The sequence below is a fragment of the Odocoileus virginianus genome, chromosome 22, assembly GCF_023699985.2.
Source record: "Odocoileus virginianus isolate 20LAN1187 ecotype Illinois chromosome 22, Ovbor_1.2, whole genome shotgun sequence".
Classification (NCBI taxonomy): domain Eukaryota; kingdom Metazoa; phylum Chordata; class Mammalia; order Artiodactyla; family Cervidae; genus Odocoileus; species Odocoileus virginianus.
In genome coordinates, this window is record NC_069695.1 from 36,288,032 (window position 1) to 36,307,596 (window position 19,565).

Below are 19,565 nucleotides of genomic sequence, written 5' to 3' on the forward strand. Positions count from 1 at the left end.
TTAGATGACATTGACAGCCAGTTTTGAATTTTTCTTTAAGCTATCCCCTTACAAAAAATGTTATTACTGGGGTCTAGCATACAGCAAGTAATCAAACATGATTAGAATTAATGGAACCTAGTAAGAAATATACTATCCCCAGTGTGCTTTTAATTCATTACTATGTTTTTAAAATCCAAATATTAAAAAAAAATTATTTTGTTATATTTCCCCACTACAAGGAAAATGAGCTTAAGAGCAATGACATGACAAGGAAGCTTGTTTCTCATGATGCCCCAAATAACTTACATTATTATTATTTTTTAATCAGATTTAGAAAGTTCTAAATTTTTCTGGATTTCTAAGAAACCTGGCTTTATGGTTTTGACAATGTATGCATGCTTTGATTACAAACTACTCTCATTATACCTTCACACTCCTACATGAAGAAAGCAAACTAAAACAACACTAGCCTAGGACTTCCTGAGAGAGGAGAATGAAATGATTAGATCCTATAAAGAGAAATCTTGCCATTCTGAACCATTGAGAATTAAGCAATACAACTAACCAGAAAATGGTCATCATAAAACCAAAAGCAATTGCATCGTATACAACAAGTACTAGAAGAGTGACATCAGGAACTCCTAGAAGTACAACTTAGGTTACTCTTTCATCAGGGAGAATAGGAAAGGGTCAGACCCTTTAATTAAAACTGGAGTAAAATATTGTTCTTGGAGGGAGTTTCAGTCCAGGTCTCCAAGTCCATGGAGCACTTAAATTCGTATTACTCTAGAGGATACTGATTCCTGCAAACCACGTTTGCTTCCAGACAAAGCTCAGCAGGAACCACATTCTGGCTCACATACTGAGTTATGTTTCTGTACCGTTTGTAGCCCATGAAGATATTTACCTTGTTTTAAGAGTATGGCTATGTCTTCATTTTCTCCTTTAAAATTCTATCTGTCCCTCCTATATGTTTGAAACATAGAAGGAGGAAGCTTTAAGACTCAATGTCCACATAATTAAGGTAAAAATGTCTTTTTGGAATCATCTGATGGTTAGAAAATGCTATACTGTACCAACCTGGGAGGACATGGAGTATTAAGATAATGATTCTAATTCATCTTATTTTATCATGGAACTACTTGGTTCCATATGGTTACATAGAACTGTATGAATACATACTTGTTAACTCTAACATGCATTTTTAAAAGCATGTTTAAAAATGTTTAAACATGCACATTTAAAAGCAAAAATACTTAAAAAGATTGTTTATCTCTAGACATGGAATTTTTAGCATACTTAAATCAAACAATAAAATAGTCGTACATTTTATTTAAAAGAAAACTGTTGAAATGGTGGATATCTCACCAGAGCTAATCATACCTGGCAATAAAATACTTTCTATGTGAAATATAATTGCCTAATATACAACACACATTAAACATAAGTGATTAACTGAAAAATAAGACTTATTCACATAGCTTGTTTCCTGTACCCAGAATTATAATAAGTCAATTTACAGAAATAAAATAGCAAAATTAGTAAAGCTTGATGGCTACATGAAATACTAGAAATATAACTCCCTCAACAGAGAAAAACTGCTACCTGTGGTGGTTCACTTGGAGATCCTAGAGAGGAACAGTTTTCATTCTCATCTACTTTTATCTGCTCATACGTTCGCTTCCTAGGCTTCTTGTCACCATCTGAGTTGAAAGAAAATTTAAGTTTTAATGAGAGAATGCATTTCAATGAAGAGATAATGATAAAAGATTATATACTTACAAAGAGCTTGCTTAAGTTGTTCTAACACATCATTTTCATAAACAGACCTTTCTTCCCAAATAGATAGTACTCTTCCAAGGTGCTTCTTGCAACTTTCATCAGTTTCACTAAAGAGAAGATAAAAACATTAACAGTAAAATGCACAGTGCCATTGCAAAGATAATGGTGATTTTAAATACAATGGTCACCCGTTTCCTGAAAAAAGCTGCCCAAATGTTTACTGAGTTTAATTAAGTGATCAGCAATTCAAGGGTGAAGTGACCAATACAGACATACTCTCTGCTTCCCTTAAAAAACTTGAGACAAACTATTAAGAAAAAAATTACCAAAAAATGATGAAAGTGCTAGTACTGGTGACAAGGGGTTATCAAGAAGGTACCTCTAACCTAATGGGGGCTGAACATAAAGCTAAGGAAGACTGCTAATAGGTGATTTTGAAGCTTATTTAACAAATATTTACTGATGAGTGTACGATCTCTGACACTGGGGATACAAATGGAGCTTTATGGCAGCTGTTATTTGTAAGAGCCACAAAAGAGAATAGAGTGTTAAAGATGGGCTTAACAGAGACATGGCCCAATTCAAGAGAGATCAAGAAAGGTATGGGAGGAAGTGTATTTGAGGAAATGATATATTTATTCTGAATTCTAAAGACTGGACACACAGAAGCGAGAAACAGCCCACTCCCAACCACTTCCCACCACATTCACCACTCCCACTGGAGACTGAACGACTATGATCTCTTGCCTGGAGTTTTGTAATGGCCTTTTCATTGGTTTCCCAGGCTCTACTCCTTCATCCTATTCTCTACTAATGTAAATATCATACTGCTCTCAGTCCTCTAAGAACCAGCAATTATACCAAGGAAAAAAGCGAAGACTTTATTTACCCTGGGCCACAAACTGGGCATGCTGACTTCCCGGCTACCTCTTAGACCACATTTCCTAAATACAAATCTCCTTGCTGATCCTCAAATATGCCCAGCACATGGCTATCTCATCGTGTCTGCCTTGAGTTTTCTCTACTCAGGATCCTTTCCTGCTAGATAGTCAAATGGCCCGTTTCATCCTACCCTTCAGTCTTTGCTCAAACGCTACCTCCTCCAAACTGTCAATCCTTACCTCATGAAATAACTGAGAGTCATCACACTCTCTAGCTTCTTCCCTGCTTTATGTTTCTTCGTAGTACTTATCTCTTTGTTTACATTTTTAGATATATTCACTTGTATTACTGTGTCATCCACTGAAATTTAAACTCCACTAGAACAGAACTTTATACTTCATTTACTATTGTATCCTCACTGACCGGCACAAAGTAGATGGTCAATAAATATTTTATGGAATTTTGGGAAGAGGCAATAAATTAAAAAAGCCCAAGCCAGAAAGAACTATAAGTTCAGTTAACTTAAACCACATAAATTAAAGTGTGTATGTGGGGTGGGGCAGGGCGGGGTGGGGGGGGGGTGGCGATGTGAGGAGGTGGAGAAATGTGAGCAGGAGTCTGAAGTAGACTGGGCCAGGGAGAACACCTGAAGCCTTACTCAGAACTGATCTCTAGAGAAATGAGAACCACTCAAAGACAAAAGACTGTTATAGTCAGTTCTACAACTATGGCTACAGTTTCCTAGATGGATTACACAATACTGGAGGCTACTGCAACTATACAGAAATAACATTATGGTAACTGGAATGACAGGAAGTCTAAGAACCAAGGGAACCATATGTACTATATGGGATAAAGCGAGTGAAGGAGAAAGGGCAGTGTGATGTATTATAAATCACGATATCACAAAGAGTTCAAGATAACACCTAATTTCTCACAGGGGCATCTGGATAGATGAAGTTGTCGTTCATCAAGAAAGTGAACTCAGAGAAGGAGCAAGTTTGACAGGGAAGAAGGATATTGTGAATTCAATAACAGACATAGTTAAGTCTCAAGATGTGTGGAAGCATACAACTAGAAATCAATAGGCAACTGGATATACCTACAAGACTAAAAGGAAAAACACTGGACTGGAGCAAAGATTATCGGCTTTTAGGGTGTGGATAATAACTAAATATATGAAATGTATGAAATCACCCAGAGGGCTAGTAAAGAATATGACACCAGGAGGCCTTGGACTGAATTCTAAGAAAACACCAGCACCTGAAAAGATGGTAAAAGACAGTATCTAAATTGAAGGAAAAATAATATTAATTTAAGAAAGCAACATACAGCAGTGTTTCACACTCTGTAATTCTTTTAAAAAATGCATCTACTGTGACTAAACTTCAGGGCATGTGGTGAGTATATTTTCATCCTTAAATCATTCATTCAACACAGATCATTCACCACTGAATTCTACAAATTAGATGGATGTAATTGCCTACCCCAGTGTTTACCCAGTAATCTACCAAATATTTGCATATAATATCTGGAAAAAAGCATTTTAAAAGCACAGACTTCTACCTTCAGAATTTTTCTATAACAAAATTTTCAATAGGCTTGTGATTAAATATTCTGTATTTACAAAGCATTGAAAAATGTTGTGACATATACCCACACACCAGAAAACGTTAAAATCATTATACGCAATACAACAGAAAAGGGTAAGTTTTTCCAGAAATACTAGTTGGAAGATTAATCATTATAAGCACACAAATTTTGAATTCAACACTTATTCATTCTTAAAGAACTTCATTCGAAATATGGCAGCTGCTTTTGGTCACAAAAGAAACAGGTGAACTCCAAACGCCCACCTGAGCAAAACCTTTTCCTTCACACAAGTATTTAACACATTTATAAATGCCATCACTGATAAGTCTTTTCAAATGAAAACTTCAAAGAAATACAGCTTATTTTTTTATTTTAATGTCTTAAGTTTTAGCAAAAGGACACATTAGACATTTATAACAGATTACCTAGTACTCAAAACAATTATCATACCTGGAAACATGCTTAAAGGCCTCCACTATAACTGGTGCAAAATCTTTTGTAAACTCTGGCCCCTTCCTTTTGCTGTTCTGAATGACATCATTAGCTAGGTAGAGAAAAGTAAGCTTCCTGTTCGGTTTGGCTGGGGAAAAAAAAAAACAACTAATTAAAATACTCTCAACTTAACTGAGACAAACTTTCTCAATACCTGAAATTAAGCAGTTTGAGAACTACAACTTACTAGCCTTTGTATATTAGGCTCAACCCCAGCTTCTCATTCTACTGCTAAATTCAGCAAGTCAATATTCTTTAGATGTTTCCCCTCTTTGGATTACATGGCCTTAAATAACTGATTCATCTTGAAAAAAATACGCCCCTACTCACAATATTCTGTGGGTACGATTATCCTTCTAAAAGAGCAGACAAGATTTCAATAATCTAACCAGAATACATTTTTACTGATTAAATGTTAAGTGGCATAAAAGTACTGAATATGACTTAAAATTTATACATATATATATATGGAAAAATTAGTTCAACACAACCTTTTATACTATGTTCACAGTACAATTTTACTAGAATTGGAACCATTCAAAGTTGTACAGTCATATTCACAAACAGCATACTTTGTGACATCCACATTACACTGGTGTAGGGGACTTACTCTATTCACGTGGGTCAGTTTACTGGATTTAAGGCAAATATTCGGGCAGACAGCATTCAGTCCTCAAGATATGAGTAATTAATTTAAAATTTAAGCCACTTTTGAGTTCACATTTTTCTTTTAGAGACTGTAAAGTATTGAGTCACAACTGATCAGACCTCACAAACCTGCAGTGCCCACTGACTGCATAACCTGGTTTGCCTGTCTAAAGTTGCAGTCTACCAATTACTGGGCTTTCAAAAGTTGCTGGCACAGAATAAAGATACAGGGAGAGATGGCAATAACAGAGACCAACTTCTGATTCTTCTGGTTCTTGTCTAGTCAGCTAAACCATAGAGTACAACTGATTAAGATACCAAGACCCTTTCCTGTGAAGATTATAACAGTAAATTTTCAGTATTCAACCTTATCTTAAAAAAAAAAAAATTCTAACCTTTGCCCACAGAAAACCTCACACAAAGAAAAGGCCTTATTTAATCTAAGTATTAAAAGTATTAATCCAAGTATTTGCATTCTTGACATCAAAAAGAATTTAATACTCAAATTAGTTCTTAGCACTTTATATATATAAAACCTAATTTAATCCAAATAATATAAGGTATCATTATTATCTGCATTTTGCAAGTTGAACAAAATAGACATCAAAAAGGTTATCTGTCCACAGTGAAATAGCCAGGAAGGAATCAGTCATGATCTGAACCACAAAAGTCCAACTCTAAAGCATTTCCTCATAACATTAACAACTGGACTATGCCTCCTGTCATAAACGCAAGTGGGTATCACTTTTTGAGAAGATTTAATAGCAATTCAACCAAAATGTTTCAGAATGTTAACAGTATTATTCACAACAGCTAAATGGTGGAAATAATCCAAGTGTCTGTCAACAGATGAATGGATAAGCAAAACGTAGTATATAAACACAAATAAACTACTATTCGGCCTGAAAAAGAAAGAACATTGTGACACAAGCTACAATGCTCAGATGGTAAAGAATCCACCTGCAATGTGTGAGACCTGGCTTCTATCCCTGAGTTGGGATGATCCCCTGGAGGAAGGCATGGCAACCTACTCCAGAATTCTTGCCTGGAGAATCCCTATGTTAAGTCAAACAAGCCTGCCACAAAAAGACATACACTGTATGACTGCATTTGTATCAGGTACCTAGAATAGTCAAATTCATAGACAAAGTAGAATGGCGGTGGTCAGGGGCTGAGAAGAGGGAAATATAGAGAATTACTGTTTAATGGGGATAGAGTTCCAATTTTATAAGAGGAAAAGAGGTCTAGAGATGTATGTTAATGACAGTTGCACAACAGCATAAATATACTTAATATCACTAGAACTTCACACTTAAAAATGATTAAAGTGTACAATTTTATGTTTATTTTACCACAAAAATTTTAACATATATATTTTACAATTTTTTAAATTTGTGAGCTACTAATCTCTTGAAAATAATTCAGAATCATTTTCTGCAATGTATACTAAAGTAAAAATTTACAAGATTTCAACATACATTTCCCAGTATATTCCAAAGGACGAACTCTGTACCAGTGCTTGGTCCAAATACCAAGACAATATTTTCATTTTTCCCCTTGTGGAAATCTCACCGAAATATAAGAAATACCTAGAAACTGCCATAAATTATACCCTTCTCCAAATTTTCAGGGGAAAAAAAATGTATTGCCATTTAAAATTTTATGTAGAACAAATAGTAAACTAATGGAACAAATTACAACAAGCAATTCCAGAAGAAATCACATTATTTTCAAATAAATTTTTTTATAAATTGTAAATAACAGATCCATAAATTGTTTCTAAAACACACAAAGCTAACAACAAGGACAAACAAGCCATTTCACAATTTCTTAAAGAAACAACTCCATTGGCAACAGAATGTAAGGCTAAATAATGGGTCTGACCTAATCAATTCTTATGCTTTTACTGTTCATAGGGCTCCCTGTAAAGACACCAATTTTCCCAATCTTCCATTCAATTTAACTAATGTTTATTTAATATATGCTGTGTGCCATGCTGGGTTCAGACCAAAAATAATCTTTCCCATTCAATCAGGACTTTGCAACATAAAAACTGGCACAAGATAGGTCATGTGACTACGTTAGTTCTTTTTTTAAAATTCTCTCTCCACTGATAATATGACACCAACACTGAAAGCAACCATAAACTCAGTATTATATCCCAGTTAGTCTACCCTGGAGAAATTCATGGAGAAATCCATGGACTGTATAGTCCAAGGGGTCACAAAGAGTCGGATACGACTGAGCGACTTTCACCTCACTTCACTTAGTCTGTGTGTGCATGGCTATGTCTGTACCAATGAAGTATAAGCCAAATAAGGACCAGTCAACATATTGTGAGAAATCATTTTCTTACAGCTCACCTCACCAAACAAAATTTTAAGCTCCTGTAGGTACTAAGCACAAAGCTTCTCAGGTGGCACAGTTCAGTTCAGTCGCTCAGAAGTGTCCGACTCTTTGCAAACCCATGGACTGCAGCACGCCAGGCTTCCCTGTCCATCACCAACTCCTGGAGTTGCTCAAACTCCTGTCCATCGAGGCAGTGATGCCATCCAACCATCTCATCCTCTGTTGTCCCTTTCTGCTCCCGCCTTCAGTGTTTCCCAGCATCAGGGTCTTTTCCAATGAGTCAGTTCTTTGCATCAGGTGGCCAAAGTATTGGAGTTTCAGCTTCAGCATTAGTCCTTCCAATGAATATTCAGGACTGATTTCCTCTAGGATTGACTGGTTGGATCTCCTTGCAGTCCAAGGGACTCTCAAGAGTCTTCTCCAACACCACAGTTCAAAAGCATCAATTCTTCGGCACTCAGCTTTCTTTATAGTCCAACTCTCACATCCATACATGACTACTGGAAACATGACTAGATGGACCTTTGTTTGCAAAGTAATGTCTCTGCTTTCTAATATGCTGCCTAGGTTGATCACAGCTTTTCTTCCAAGGAGCAAGAGTTTTTTAATTTCATGGCTACAGTCACCTCTGCAATGATTTCAGAGCCCCCAAAAAGAAAATTTCTCACTGTTTCCATTGTTTCCCCATCTATTTGCCATGAAGTGATGGGACCAGATGCCATGACCTTAAGTTTTTTGAATGTTGAGTTTTAAGTCAATTTTTTGACTCTCCTCTTTCACTTTCATTAAGAGACTCTTTAGTTCTTCTTCGCTTTCTGCCATAGGGTGGTATCATCTGCGTATCTGAGGTTATTGATATTTCTCCCGGCAATCTTGAGTCCAGCTTGTGCTTCATCCAGCCTGGCATTCCCCATAATGCAGGTGGCACAGTGGTAAAGAATTTATGGAGATGCAGGAGACATGGGTCCGATCACTAGGTTGAAAAGATCCCTTGGAGAAGGAAATGGCAACCCATGCCAGTATTCCTACTTGTAAAATCCCAAGGACAGAGGAGCCTGGTGGGCTACAGTCTATGGGGTGCAGAGAGCTGGATGCGACTGAGCATGCACGCACACACACAGGTACTAAGTATAGGTCTTTGTCCAGGGACCTTGTATATGAACAGGTGAAATGAAGTAGATCAGTTGTGTCTGACTCTTTGCGACCCCAAGGACTGACTATAGCCTACCAGGTTCCTCTTACAATGGGATTTACCAGGCAAGGATACTGGAGTGGGTTGCCATTTCCTTCTCCAGGAGATCTTCCTGACCCAGGGATTGAACCCGGGTCTCCTGCATTGTAGGCAGATGTTTTACCATCTGAGCTACCAGGGAAGTCACCATATGAACAGGTACATCAAAACAAATAATAACAATTATTAAATTCAGAGAGCTAATCCATGAAAACATAGTATTACCTAAAAAGTTGAGCATACACCTCAAAAAAGACAAAGCAAGTTCAGTTCATCACACAAGTAAGAAATAGTTACACAGTAGTTCAGAAAGAGGGCTTTCCTGGTGGCTCAGTGGTAAAGAAGGCGCCTGTCAATGCAGGAGACACAGGCCTGATCCCTGATCCAGGAAGGTCCCACAAGCCTCAAAGCAACTAAGCCCGAGCGCCACAGCTTCTAGAGCCTGGGAGCCGCAATTACCACTGGGCCCAAGGGCTGCAGCTACTGAAGCGCTTGGCAGGGAGCCCGTGCCCTGCAACAAGAGAAGCCGCCACAGTGAGAAGTCCAAGCGCAGCACCTGCAGAGCAGCCCCGGCTCGCTGCAACTAGAGAAAAGCTGCAGAGCAACCAAGACCCAGCACAGCCGATAAAAATAAGCCTTAAAAATCATCAAAAACCCCACAAACAATTCAAATAGAAGATCCGTTACAAAGCTTCAAAAAGATTAGACCAGGCCACTAAATAAAGAAAAAGAAACAAACCCATTCAAAGGATTACAGAAATGAGGTCTAGTCTAATTCATAATGAATTTATAATTTAGTTTTACTTCTTCATAATCAGATAGGATAATGGTAAGATCACTACTTATTTTCTTACACTGTTCAGACCACATGCCTACTTGCTTTGATATGACATGGAATATTATAATCTAATTTAATCACTGTGTTTTATGGAGACTGAAATTTACAACCACAGTAGGTGATAATGCTGATAAATACAACAAGTAGCTAAAAAAAAAATTGTTATCTACCAACGTTAAGAACTTTCTTTCCAAGAGACATCTTCCATACAGAGAAGCAGCAAAAAAAAAAAAAAAAAAAAAAAAAAATTACATACACATGCATGTATACATATACACACAAAATAATGAGTATCAGTGCAATTCTTACAGAAGGAAATAAGAAAACCCATTATCTTGAAACAAAAATCTACTAAAGATTTATTAACTGTTGGACATCCTCACTTATTTCCATGATAAACTGATTCACAGACCAGAAAACATGTTCATATGGATGGCTAAGGTGGTTGTAAGCAGAAACTACTTCAACTTAGTAATACTCTTTGCCACAGAAAATGCAAAACCAACAGATGATTCTTGAATGGATTCTATCTATCCAAATGGGACAAAGAGTTCAGTCAGACACAGATGGCTTCTTCTTCACAGGTGAGGTTGGTGAAAAATCGATAGCACTGGCGCATTCCTGTATCACTGCCAGGATGCCTCAGACTTTTGGTAGCCCATCCCTTGCTTAAAATCCTTCCAAGATTTTCTATTGTTCTCCACATAACATTTTAAGTCCTTAATACAACCAAAGGCCCAGAAAGATCTACCTCCACCTCAACACTATTCTTTCTTCAAGCCCAAACTTCCTGGACTCCTACTCCTGCTTTAGACCTCAGTTAAACGAGTTCCTCTGGTTTTTCTCTGACCACCTACCACAGACTGGTGAGGCAGTCCTGATACGCTCTCATGCCACCTCATACTTTTCCTATGGAGCATTTATTCCAACCATTTAACTGTTTTTATTTAACCTAGTGCTTCCCAATTAAATTCCATCGAAAGTAACAACTGTCAGGCTCATCCACCAATCTATGGCATCAAGCCCAGCAGCTAAGTCATAATTTGCTCAACATTTACTAAATCAATGAATTTTGGGCTAAACCTTTATGTCTGTAATTATTTGTTCTATTAACTTAGCTTCTGGTCTTCACCTCACCCAGCAGCTAAAAGGGGAATGCAATTACACTACTCTCAGAAACCTCAACTTCAAATTCACATTATGAAAAGACAAACTTTCTTACAGATACAGCTACTCCAGTTCAAGTATTTTCCTTTCCCCCCTCCTCCATTCTAGAGTTCTCACAAAACATAACCCCACAGAAAAATAAGCAAACAGTGTGAATGGGAAGGTCAAAGAACTACAAATGTTAATCAACTAAAGCCAACTACCATTTTCTACCTATTTGATTGATCAAGACAAAAGTCTAACACTAAAGTTGGCAAAAGTATGAGTTAAGATTATCCTCTTTAGATACCTTCAAACACGATTAAAATTTAAATTAGTGTGACTTTTCACAAAAATAATTTGGCAATACTTATGAAAAATGTAAATGCACAAATCCCTTAACCCTGCAAATTTCCCTTTTAGGACTTTATCCTATGGGATCTTCTCGTACATGCACAAAAAAAACAAGAAGGATAATCACGAAACAACACAAAAGACAGAATTAGATAAATCATGATATATTCAGATAATCCATACTCTATAGCTATTAAAAAGTGAGATAGATTTATATACAGATATAGAAAGATATCTAAGACATATTATTGAATTAAACATATCCACACAAGCACACACACAGTAGACAGCTTTACTTTGGGGGAAGATCAAGAAAGACTCTGAGTGGGATTCAGAATTACCAAAAAAGAATTGTCAAAACAGGAAACACATGAGCTATATATTAAATGATGGACGTGAGCCACATATTGAAAAGGGCTCCTGGGTTTCGTGGACTTGCTGCTCTTCCAAAGCACAAACTTCACCCCAGACCACTATATCACTATAAAAGACAACGCGAACTGGAAAAGATCTACAGAATACATGTCACATTGTTTGTTCACGTTATGCATATAGAGAACTGAAACTATAACTTTTTGGGTCTATTAAAAATAATATCTTTAAAATAACACTAAGTTTCTTAAGACCTAGGCACTATTCTAAAAGTTCATTACATATCTCTTTTAATCTTCAAAACAACCCTACAGAGTAATTATCCCCATTTACCAATGAAATAAGTGTTGAAGTGATTAAATGCACTCAGAGAAATGCACTGAAATCAAATCAACACCTACTACAATCCCTAAATAATATTTTATTAAAAGCAGGAACTACATAAGATGAGCCTGTAACATCTTGTCATGATAGAAAGTAAGAAACCTACTTTAAAAACTACCAGAGTTGTAGCCAAAGGACAAAGGCAATGCTCCAGGATACCACCACTGACCAGAGTATCAAAAAGATGACTCAACGGTTTGAAACATAATCATCTAAAATCTATAAGTTCATAAAAAATACTTTAACTGATTTAGTTGGCAAAGGGGGGGGGGGGGGATGAGCCATTTAGCCTCCTTTTCCTGGGTGAACTGTATTTCAGAGTCCATGGTTGATGAAGGGAAGTTCTTATACACAAATGCTCAAATTTCAGCATGTTCAGAATCACTTAGAGGGCTTGTTAATACGCAGATAACTGGCTCCTACTGACACAGTTTCTGAGATAGGTCTGGACGGGACCCAAGTATTTGCATTTTCAACAAACACTCAGGTGACGCCAATGCTGCAGAGGCCCATGTTTTTGAGAACCACTGTTAGAAAAGAACTCTGGATAATAAACACAGAAAGAATGAAATAATTAAAAATTCATAATTCTGCAACTCCTGAAAAAAAAGAGAGTCTAACCAACTACCATCACAAGCTGCTAAAAGCACTTTGTGAAAGGTGATGGTGCATGTGTGTCTGCGCCCAGTCACATCTGAGCTTTGCGATCCCAAGAACTACAGTGCGCCAGGCTCCTCTGTCCATGGGAAGAATGCTGGAGTGGGTTGCCATTTCCTCCTCCAGGGGATCTTTCCGACCCAGAGATTGAATCCACATCTCCTGAGTCTCCTGCATTGGCAGGTGGATTCTTTACCACTGCCCCATCTAGAAAGTCTGTGAAAGGTGATAGGGAACTTTATAACAGATTCACAATGATAATAAATAAATCCACTGATTAATCTCACTTTTAAACAGAAAACAAACTTGATATTAGATATCTCTTAATGTGATGCAGCAAGAAGTGCATAAAACAAGCAATAAAGTATTCTTTGAAAATGACAGCATAGGATGGAATCAGTCAAATGCCTAAGGAGGGAAATTATATAGTCCATCTGATAATCTCAACAAATAAACTGCATGAGAAAATGTGGGGGGGACCCCACAAATTTAAGAGACCTGTTAACCAAATGTCATAAATGGACCTTGTTGGATTCTGTTTTGAACATTAACTACAAAGAGACATTTTTCAGGGAATCTAGAATACTGAATATGAACTAGGTTCAAAAAAATTTAAAAAAAAATCAACAAAGTTAACTTTGTTAGGTGTGACAGAACTCTTACAATTATATTAAAAAGTTTAACAAAGCTTACTTTATCAATTATAAATATATGTAAATGGTCTGAAGTCTAGGTTTTGCTTTAAAAAAAAAAAAAACCGGAAAAAAACTATCAGGGTAGGGAAGATTTAGGGAGATGAAATCAGAAAGATGTAACATTAATAATGCTGAAGTTGGGTGATGGGTTCACTGAAGTTCAAAATTTTATTGTCTCCTACTTCTATATATAATTTTGTCTATCATAAACAGTTAAAAATCTAAGTAAAGTTGGAGTGTAAAATGTGAATTCTCCTTTCATCTCCACCCCCTTATCATGAATGAGCTCATTATTATAGTGTGTGTATCCTTTTCACACAACTCTGCCTTTGCAAATACCATATACTCATTCACATGTCCACAGATACCCACATACAAAGGATTTTTTTCTTCAATAAGATCATGCTATACATAATGTTTTGCAGTTTTTTCCACACTTTAAGTATCCAAAGCATTTTTGTATTCATAAACAGATCTGTCACCAAATTCTTTAGAAGCCTCATTCCTTTTAATAACTACTTAATTGATGCTTTTGAACTGTGGTGTTGGAGAAGACTCTCGAGAGCCCCTTGGACTGCAAGGAGATCCAACCAGTCCATCCTAAAGGAAATCAGTCCTGAATACTCATTTGAAGGACTGATGCTGAAGCTGAAACTCCAATACTGTGGCCACCTGATGCGAAGAACTGACTCCTTCGAAAAGACTCTGATGCTGGGAAAGCTTGAAGGCGGGAGGAGAATGGGATGACAGAGGATGAGACGACTGGATGGCATCATCAACTCGATGGACATGAGTCTGAGCAAGTTCTGGGAGTTGGTGATGGACAGGGAAGCCTGGTGTGCTGCAGTCCATGGGGTCGCAAAGAGTTGGACACGACTGTGTGACTGAACTGCAGTCACATGATACATACATATGTTGTTTCAAATCTTTAATATCTTTTATCTTTGTAAACCTGAGCAAGTATGTCTATAGGATAGATTCTAACAGGCATAGGTGATAGGTTAAAAGGTATGTTGTTTAAATTTTGACAGACACTGTCAGGCTGCCCACCAAAGAGGGCAACTGCTTGTATTCCTACCACATGAAAATGTTCATTCCTCTACATCATCAACATACTACTATTAATATTTAAGGTCTCTGCCAATCCCCCCAGAGTAAAATGATTGTGTTTTTATTTGTAATTCCCCATATACTACTAAAACTGATTTATTTATTTTCCTTCTTTTGTAAATTGCCTATTCACAGCATATTCCCCATTTTTCTACTGAGCTATTTTTCTTATCATAACTCACAAGAGCACTGTATATGTGATGAATATTAGCTCTTTCCTATCTTAGGTAGTGCAAATATATTCTCCGAACCTGTTGCTTAAAACCAAAACTTGGTATTTTCTGCATTCAGGGATTTTATAATTTTATGTGGCCAAATCTATTTCCTGTTTGACTCATGGCCTATACTGTATTCATGATCCAAAACTAGAAATTATATATTTTTTCTTACATGACTCTATAGTTGAATCTTTTCAGTGCTGTATCTGTAATTCACCTGAATTAATTTCATATATGATATTAGTTAGGAATCTAAGAATTACTTGTTAATATCCTCTTTGGCCTTCCCAGGTGACGCTAGTGGTAAAAAAAACCTGCCTGCCAATGCAGGAGACTTAAGAGATGCAGGTTCAATCCCTGGGTCAGAAAAATCCCCTGGAGGAGGGCATGGCAACCCACTCCAGTATTCTTGCCCGAGAATCCCCATGAACAGAGGGCAGGCTACAGTCATAGGGTCGTAAAGAGTTGGATACAAATGAAGCAACTTAGCACACAGCACATCCTAGCTCTTATCCCATGAATTTCAAGTGTCTAATTCGCCAAATGCTTACACAAAATAGGTCTCCTCACAAATCTCTACTCTGTGTCCTCCATATATATTATTATTCCTGTACCAATAACATGCTCGGCTCATTTCAATGTCTTCACAGTCTCCATGGATACAGAGAAGGACATACTATTTCTATTACTGTTTTCCGGTCAAAACTCAAAATTCTCAAGACAAAAACTGCCATGGCTCTTTCTGCACATTCATGTTTTCCAAAGATTTACAGAATTAGAGTTAAATTTCTCATAGACTGCTCTGAAGTTACAGATTAATATGGGGATAATTGACCTCTTTGCAATCAAGTTTACTTAGCAGTTTTACATACTATTGTATTTTAAAACACATACAATAAAGGCATGCTTTAAAGCAATAGAAAGCAAAAGTGCTTGGCATACAGCTACATTAAAATAAACTTGTTAAAAATACTTAACACATAAACCTGAAAATATCCTATAATATCAAAGACAAGAAAACACTGGTAGAAAACACTAGTCTCAGAGTTACAAATGATGTGTCCCAATTCCAATATAAAGACCAATTTGTAGGAGACTTCTGCTTCTGAGAAGATAGACCAGACATACATTTTTCTAGTCCTCCTCAAAGTAAAACTACAAATCCTGGACATCATAAATAAACCAATCACAGGAAAAAAAAAAAAAGGTAGACTGGTGAGGGGCCTTGGGAGTTCAACACAAGGTGGGTTCCCAGAGTTTTAATTTTGCCTCAGATATCTCAGATTCAAAGTCGATGAGGCCAGCAACCCAGAAGTCCTAACAGGTGCAGATATAAAAACCCCCAACAGAAGCCTTCTCACTCTAGTCAAAGGAGTAGGAAAAGGGCAGCCTAAAAAGAAAACTTCTAGAAAATAATCTACCTACTCCAACCAAACACACTACAGAAAGGAAAAGAAAACAGAATCAGTGGCCCCACTCACACCCACACCAGCAAAGCCTGTAATGTGGAGCATAACACCTCTCTAGAGTGGTGTCAGAGAAGGCAAAGCAGAGCCCGGGCTTCCACCCCACCCAGCAGCAGGGAGACACTCCTCAATGGGGTGGAGTCACAGAAGGACTAGTGGAAAGTCAGGACCTCCACCATGGTCCAGCAGTATTGGGCCTGCACATTCACTCCTACACGTCTGTGGGAGCAGGGGAAGTCTCACGGGATGCTAAAACCCCCACTCACACACAACAGTAATGAGGAAGACCTCCCTCCCCTGATGGGGTGGTGTCAGAGAAACCCAGCTAAAATAGAATTAGATAAGGTCCAAAGTCTCATAACATAATACCAAAAAAAATCTATGGATCAAGCAAAAAATTCACCATACCAAGCATCAAGATCTCAAGCTGAACAAAAAAAGGCAATCAATAGATGCCAATACAAAGATGACAGAGATTTGAGAATTGATAAAAAATTTTAAGACAGCCATCATATAAATGCTTCAACTAGCATATGCAAATATGCTGAAAATTCAAAATTTCTGGAATAAAGCTGAAGCAGTACTGAGAGAAACCTGCAGTACTAAATGCACACATTAGAAAAGATGAACAAGTCTAAAGTCAATAATATAAGCTCTTACCTCAAAAACCTACATTAAGAACAACATAAAAATAAATATATAAAACAAGGAAATAGGGGGAAATAAAAAAAAGTAGAAGCAGAAATAAATGAAAGTGACACACAAAACTAAAGCTGCTTCCCCCACCCCAGTTTTTGAGATACAACTGACACAAAGCACTGTATCATTTAAGGAGTACAGCACAATGCTTACATACACCGTGAACTGACTGCCACAATCAAGTTAAAATCTGTCATCTCATACAGATGCAAAAAAAAGAAAAAAAAATTTAAAAAAACTTTTTTTCTCCTTGTGATGAGACCCCTTGGGCTTTACTTTCTTAACACAGTCATATATACCATACTAAGCTGCTAGTCACTCAATCGTGTGCGACCCTTTCCCACTGCATGGACTGCAGCCTGCCAGCTCCTCTGTCCATGGAATTCTTCAGGCCAGAATACTGGAGTGGGTAGCCATTCCCTTCTCCAGGAGATCCTCCCAACCCAGGGAGCAAACACAGGTCTCCCACATTGCAGGCGGATGCTTTATCACCTGAGCCACCACACAGCAATGTTAATTACAGTCATCATTTTGTACATTACGTCCCTACTATTTATTTATCTTAAAACTTAGTTTGCACCTTTTGACCATCTTCTAGCAACTACAAACCTGATTTCTTTTTCTATGAGTTTGGGTACATGGCCTTTTTTTAAAAAAAAAAAGAAAGAAAGAAAGAAAGAAAGATTCAACATATGAGATCAAACAGTATTTCTTTCCCTGATTTATTTCATGTAGCGTTATGTCCTCAAGGTCCATCCACATCAACCCCATGGACTGTAGCACGCCAGGCTTTTCTGTCCATCACCAACTCCCGGGGGCTACTCAAACTCATGTCCATCCAGTCAGTGATGCCATCCAACCATCTCATCCTCTGTTGTCCCCTTCTCCTCCCACCTTCAATCTTTCCCAGCATCAGAGTCTTTTCAAATGAGTCAGTTCTTCACATCAGGTGGCCAAAGTATTGGAGTTTCAGCTTCAGCATTAGTCCTTCCAATGAATATTCAGGACTGATTTCCTGTAGGATTTGACTGGTTGGATCTCCTTGCAGTCCAAGGGGCTCTCAAGAGTCTTCTCCAACACCACAGTTCAAAAGCATCAATTCTTCGGCACTCAGCTTTCTTTATAGTCCAACTCTCACATCCATACATGACTCCTGGAAAAACCATGGCTTTGACTAGACAGACCTTTGTTTGCAAAGTAATGTCTCTGCTTTCTAATATGCTGTCTAGGCTGGTCATAGCTTTTCTTCTAAGGAGCAAGCATCTTTTAATTTCATGGCTGCAGTCACCATCTGCAGTGATTTTGGAGCCCAAAAAAAGAAAGTCTCTCACTGTTTCCATTGTTTCCCCATCTATTTGCCATGAAGTGATGGGACCGGATGCCATGATGTTTGTTTTCTGAATGTTGACTTTTATACCAACTTTTTCACTCTCAGCTTTCACGTTCTTTTTTTTTTTTTTTTTAATTTATTTTTATTAGTTGGAGGCTAATTACTTTACAATATTGTAGTGGTTTCTGTCATACACTGACAGGAACCAGTCATGGATTTACATGTATTCCCCATCCCGATCCCCCCTCTGCTTTCACTTTCAGCAAGAGGCTTTTTAGTTCTTCTTTGCTTTCAGCCATAAGGGTGGTGTCATCTGTGTATCTGAGGTTGTTGATATTTCTCCTGGCAATCTTGATTCCAGCTTGAGCTTCATCCAGCCCAGCATTTCGCATGATGTGCTCTGCATATAAGTTAAATGATCAGGGTGACAATATACAGCCTTTCATATTGAAATATGTATTTCAATATAGCAGCAATAAATATGTGAACAGTAAAATTAAAAATACAATATCCTTTTAAATGGCTCCAAATAATCAATATATTTAAATGTAAATATAACAAAACACAGGACTTGTGTGCTGAAAGCTATTTGAGAGCTATAAAAAACATCAAAAATTATAAATAAATGGAGAAATATACTATATTCCTAGATTAGAAGATGTGACATAATTAAGGTGTCAATTCTCCCTAAACTGGATTAATGCAACTCTTATCAAAAACCCTAAGCAAAATAATCTTTATTGATATAGACCAGATTATTCTGAAATCTGCTGAGAATGGCAAAAGAACCAGAAGAGCTAAAACAATTCTGCAAGGAATCAATCTACCTGATTTCAAGACTTTCACATAGCTAACAGAGTAACAGAGATTACCTGTGGCACTGGTGAAAGGAGACACACATGGATCAATGGACTAGGCCAGAGAACCCAGAAACAGACTGGCACAAATGTGCGACAAAGTAGTATACTTTTGACAAAGTAGCAAAGCAATTCGATAAAGGAAAGATTGCCTGCTTTTTCAACAGAGGATACTAGATCATTTAAACCTTGATCTAAAATTTACACCTTATATAAAAATTAACTCAAAAAGGAATATGGACTCAAATGCAAAACTATAAATATTTTACAACGAAACACAGGGGGAAAAAATCTTTGGAAAAACAGGTCTAATCAGAGTTCTTAAACTTGACACTAAAAACATAATTTATAAAGAAAAATTTGATCAACTAGGATTAACCAGGGGTGTGTTGGGATCGAGGTGGATGTAGCTAAGAGGCAACACGAGGGATTGCTCGTGGTGATGGGTATGTTCCATATTTTTACTATATCAATGTCAAT

General features: G+C 37.3%; 1 protein-coding gene across 4 annotated transcripts in view; it reads right to left on the reverse strand.

Annotated features, from left to right (window-relative positions):
- The window catches only part of RPRD1A (regulation of nuclear pre-mRNA domain containing 1A), an 85,474-nt gene that overhangs the window by 56,097 nt on the left and 9,812 nt on the right, over positions 1-19,565 (reverse strand). For all 4 annotated transcript variants that reach the window (XR_011482766.1, XM_020901162.2, XM_020901161.2 and 1 more), the window contains exons 2-4: positions 4,690-4,819; positions 1,765-1,871; positions 1,588-1,685 (exon numbers count right to left, since the gene is read on the reverse strand). Coding sequence is in view for 3 of the 4 variants with exons in the window: in XM_020901162.2 (XP_020756821.1) it covers positions 1,588-1,685; positions 1,765-1,871; positions 4,690-4,819 (335 nt within the window). In the remaining variant the exon portion in view is untranslated. The remainder of the gene's footprint in view (positions 1-1,587; positions 1,686-1,764; positions 1,872-4,689; positions 4,820-19,565) is intronic.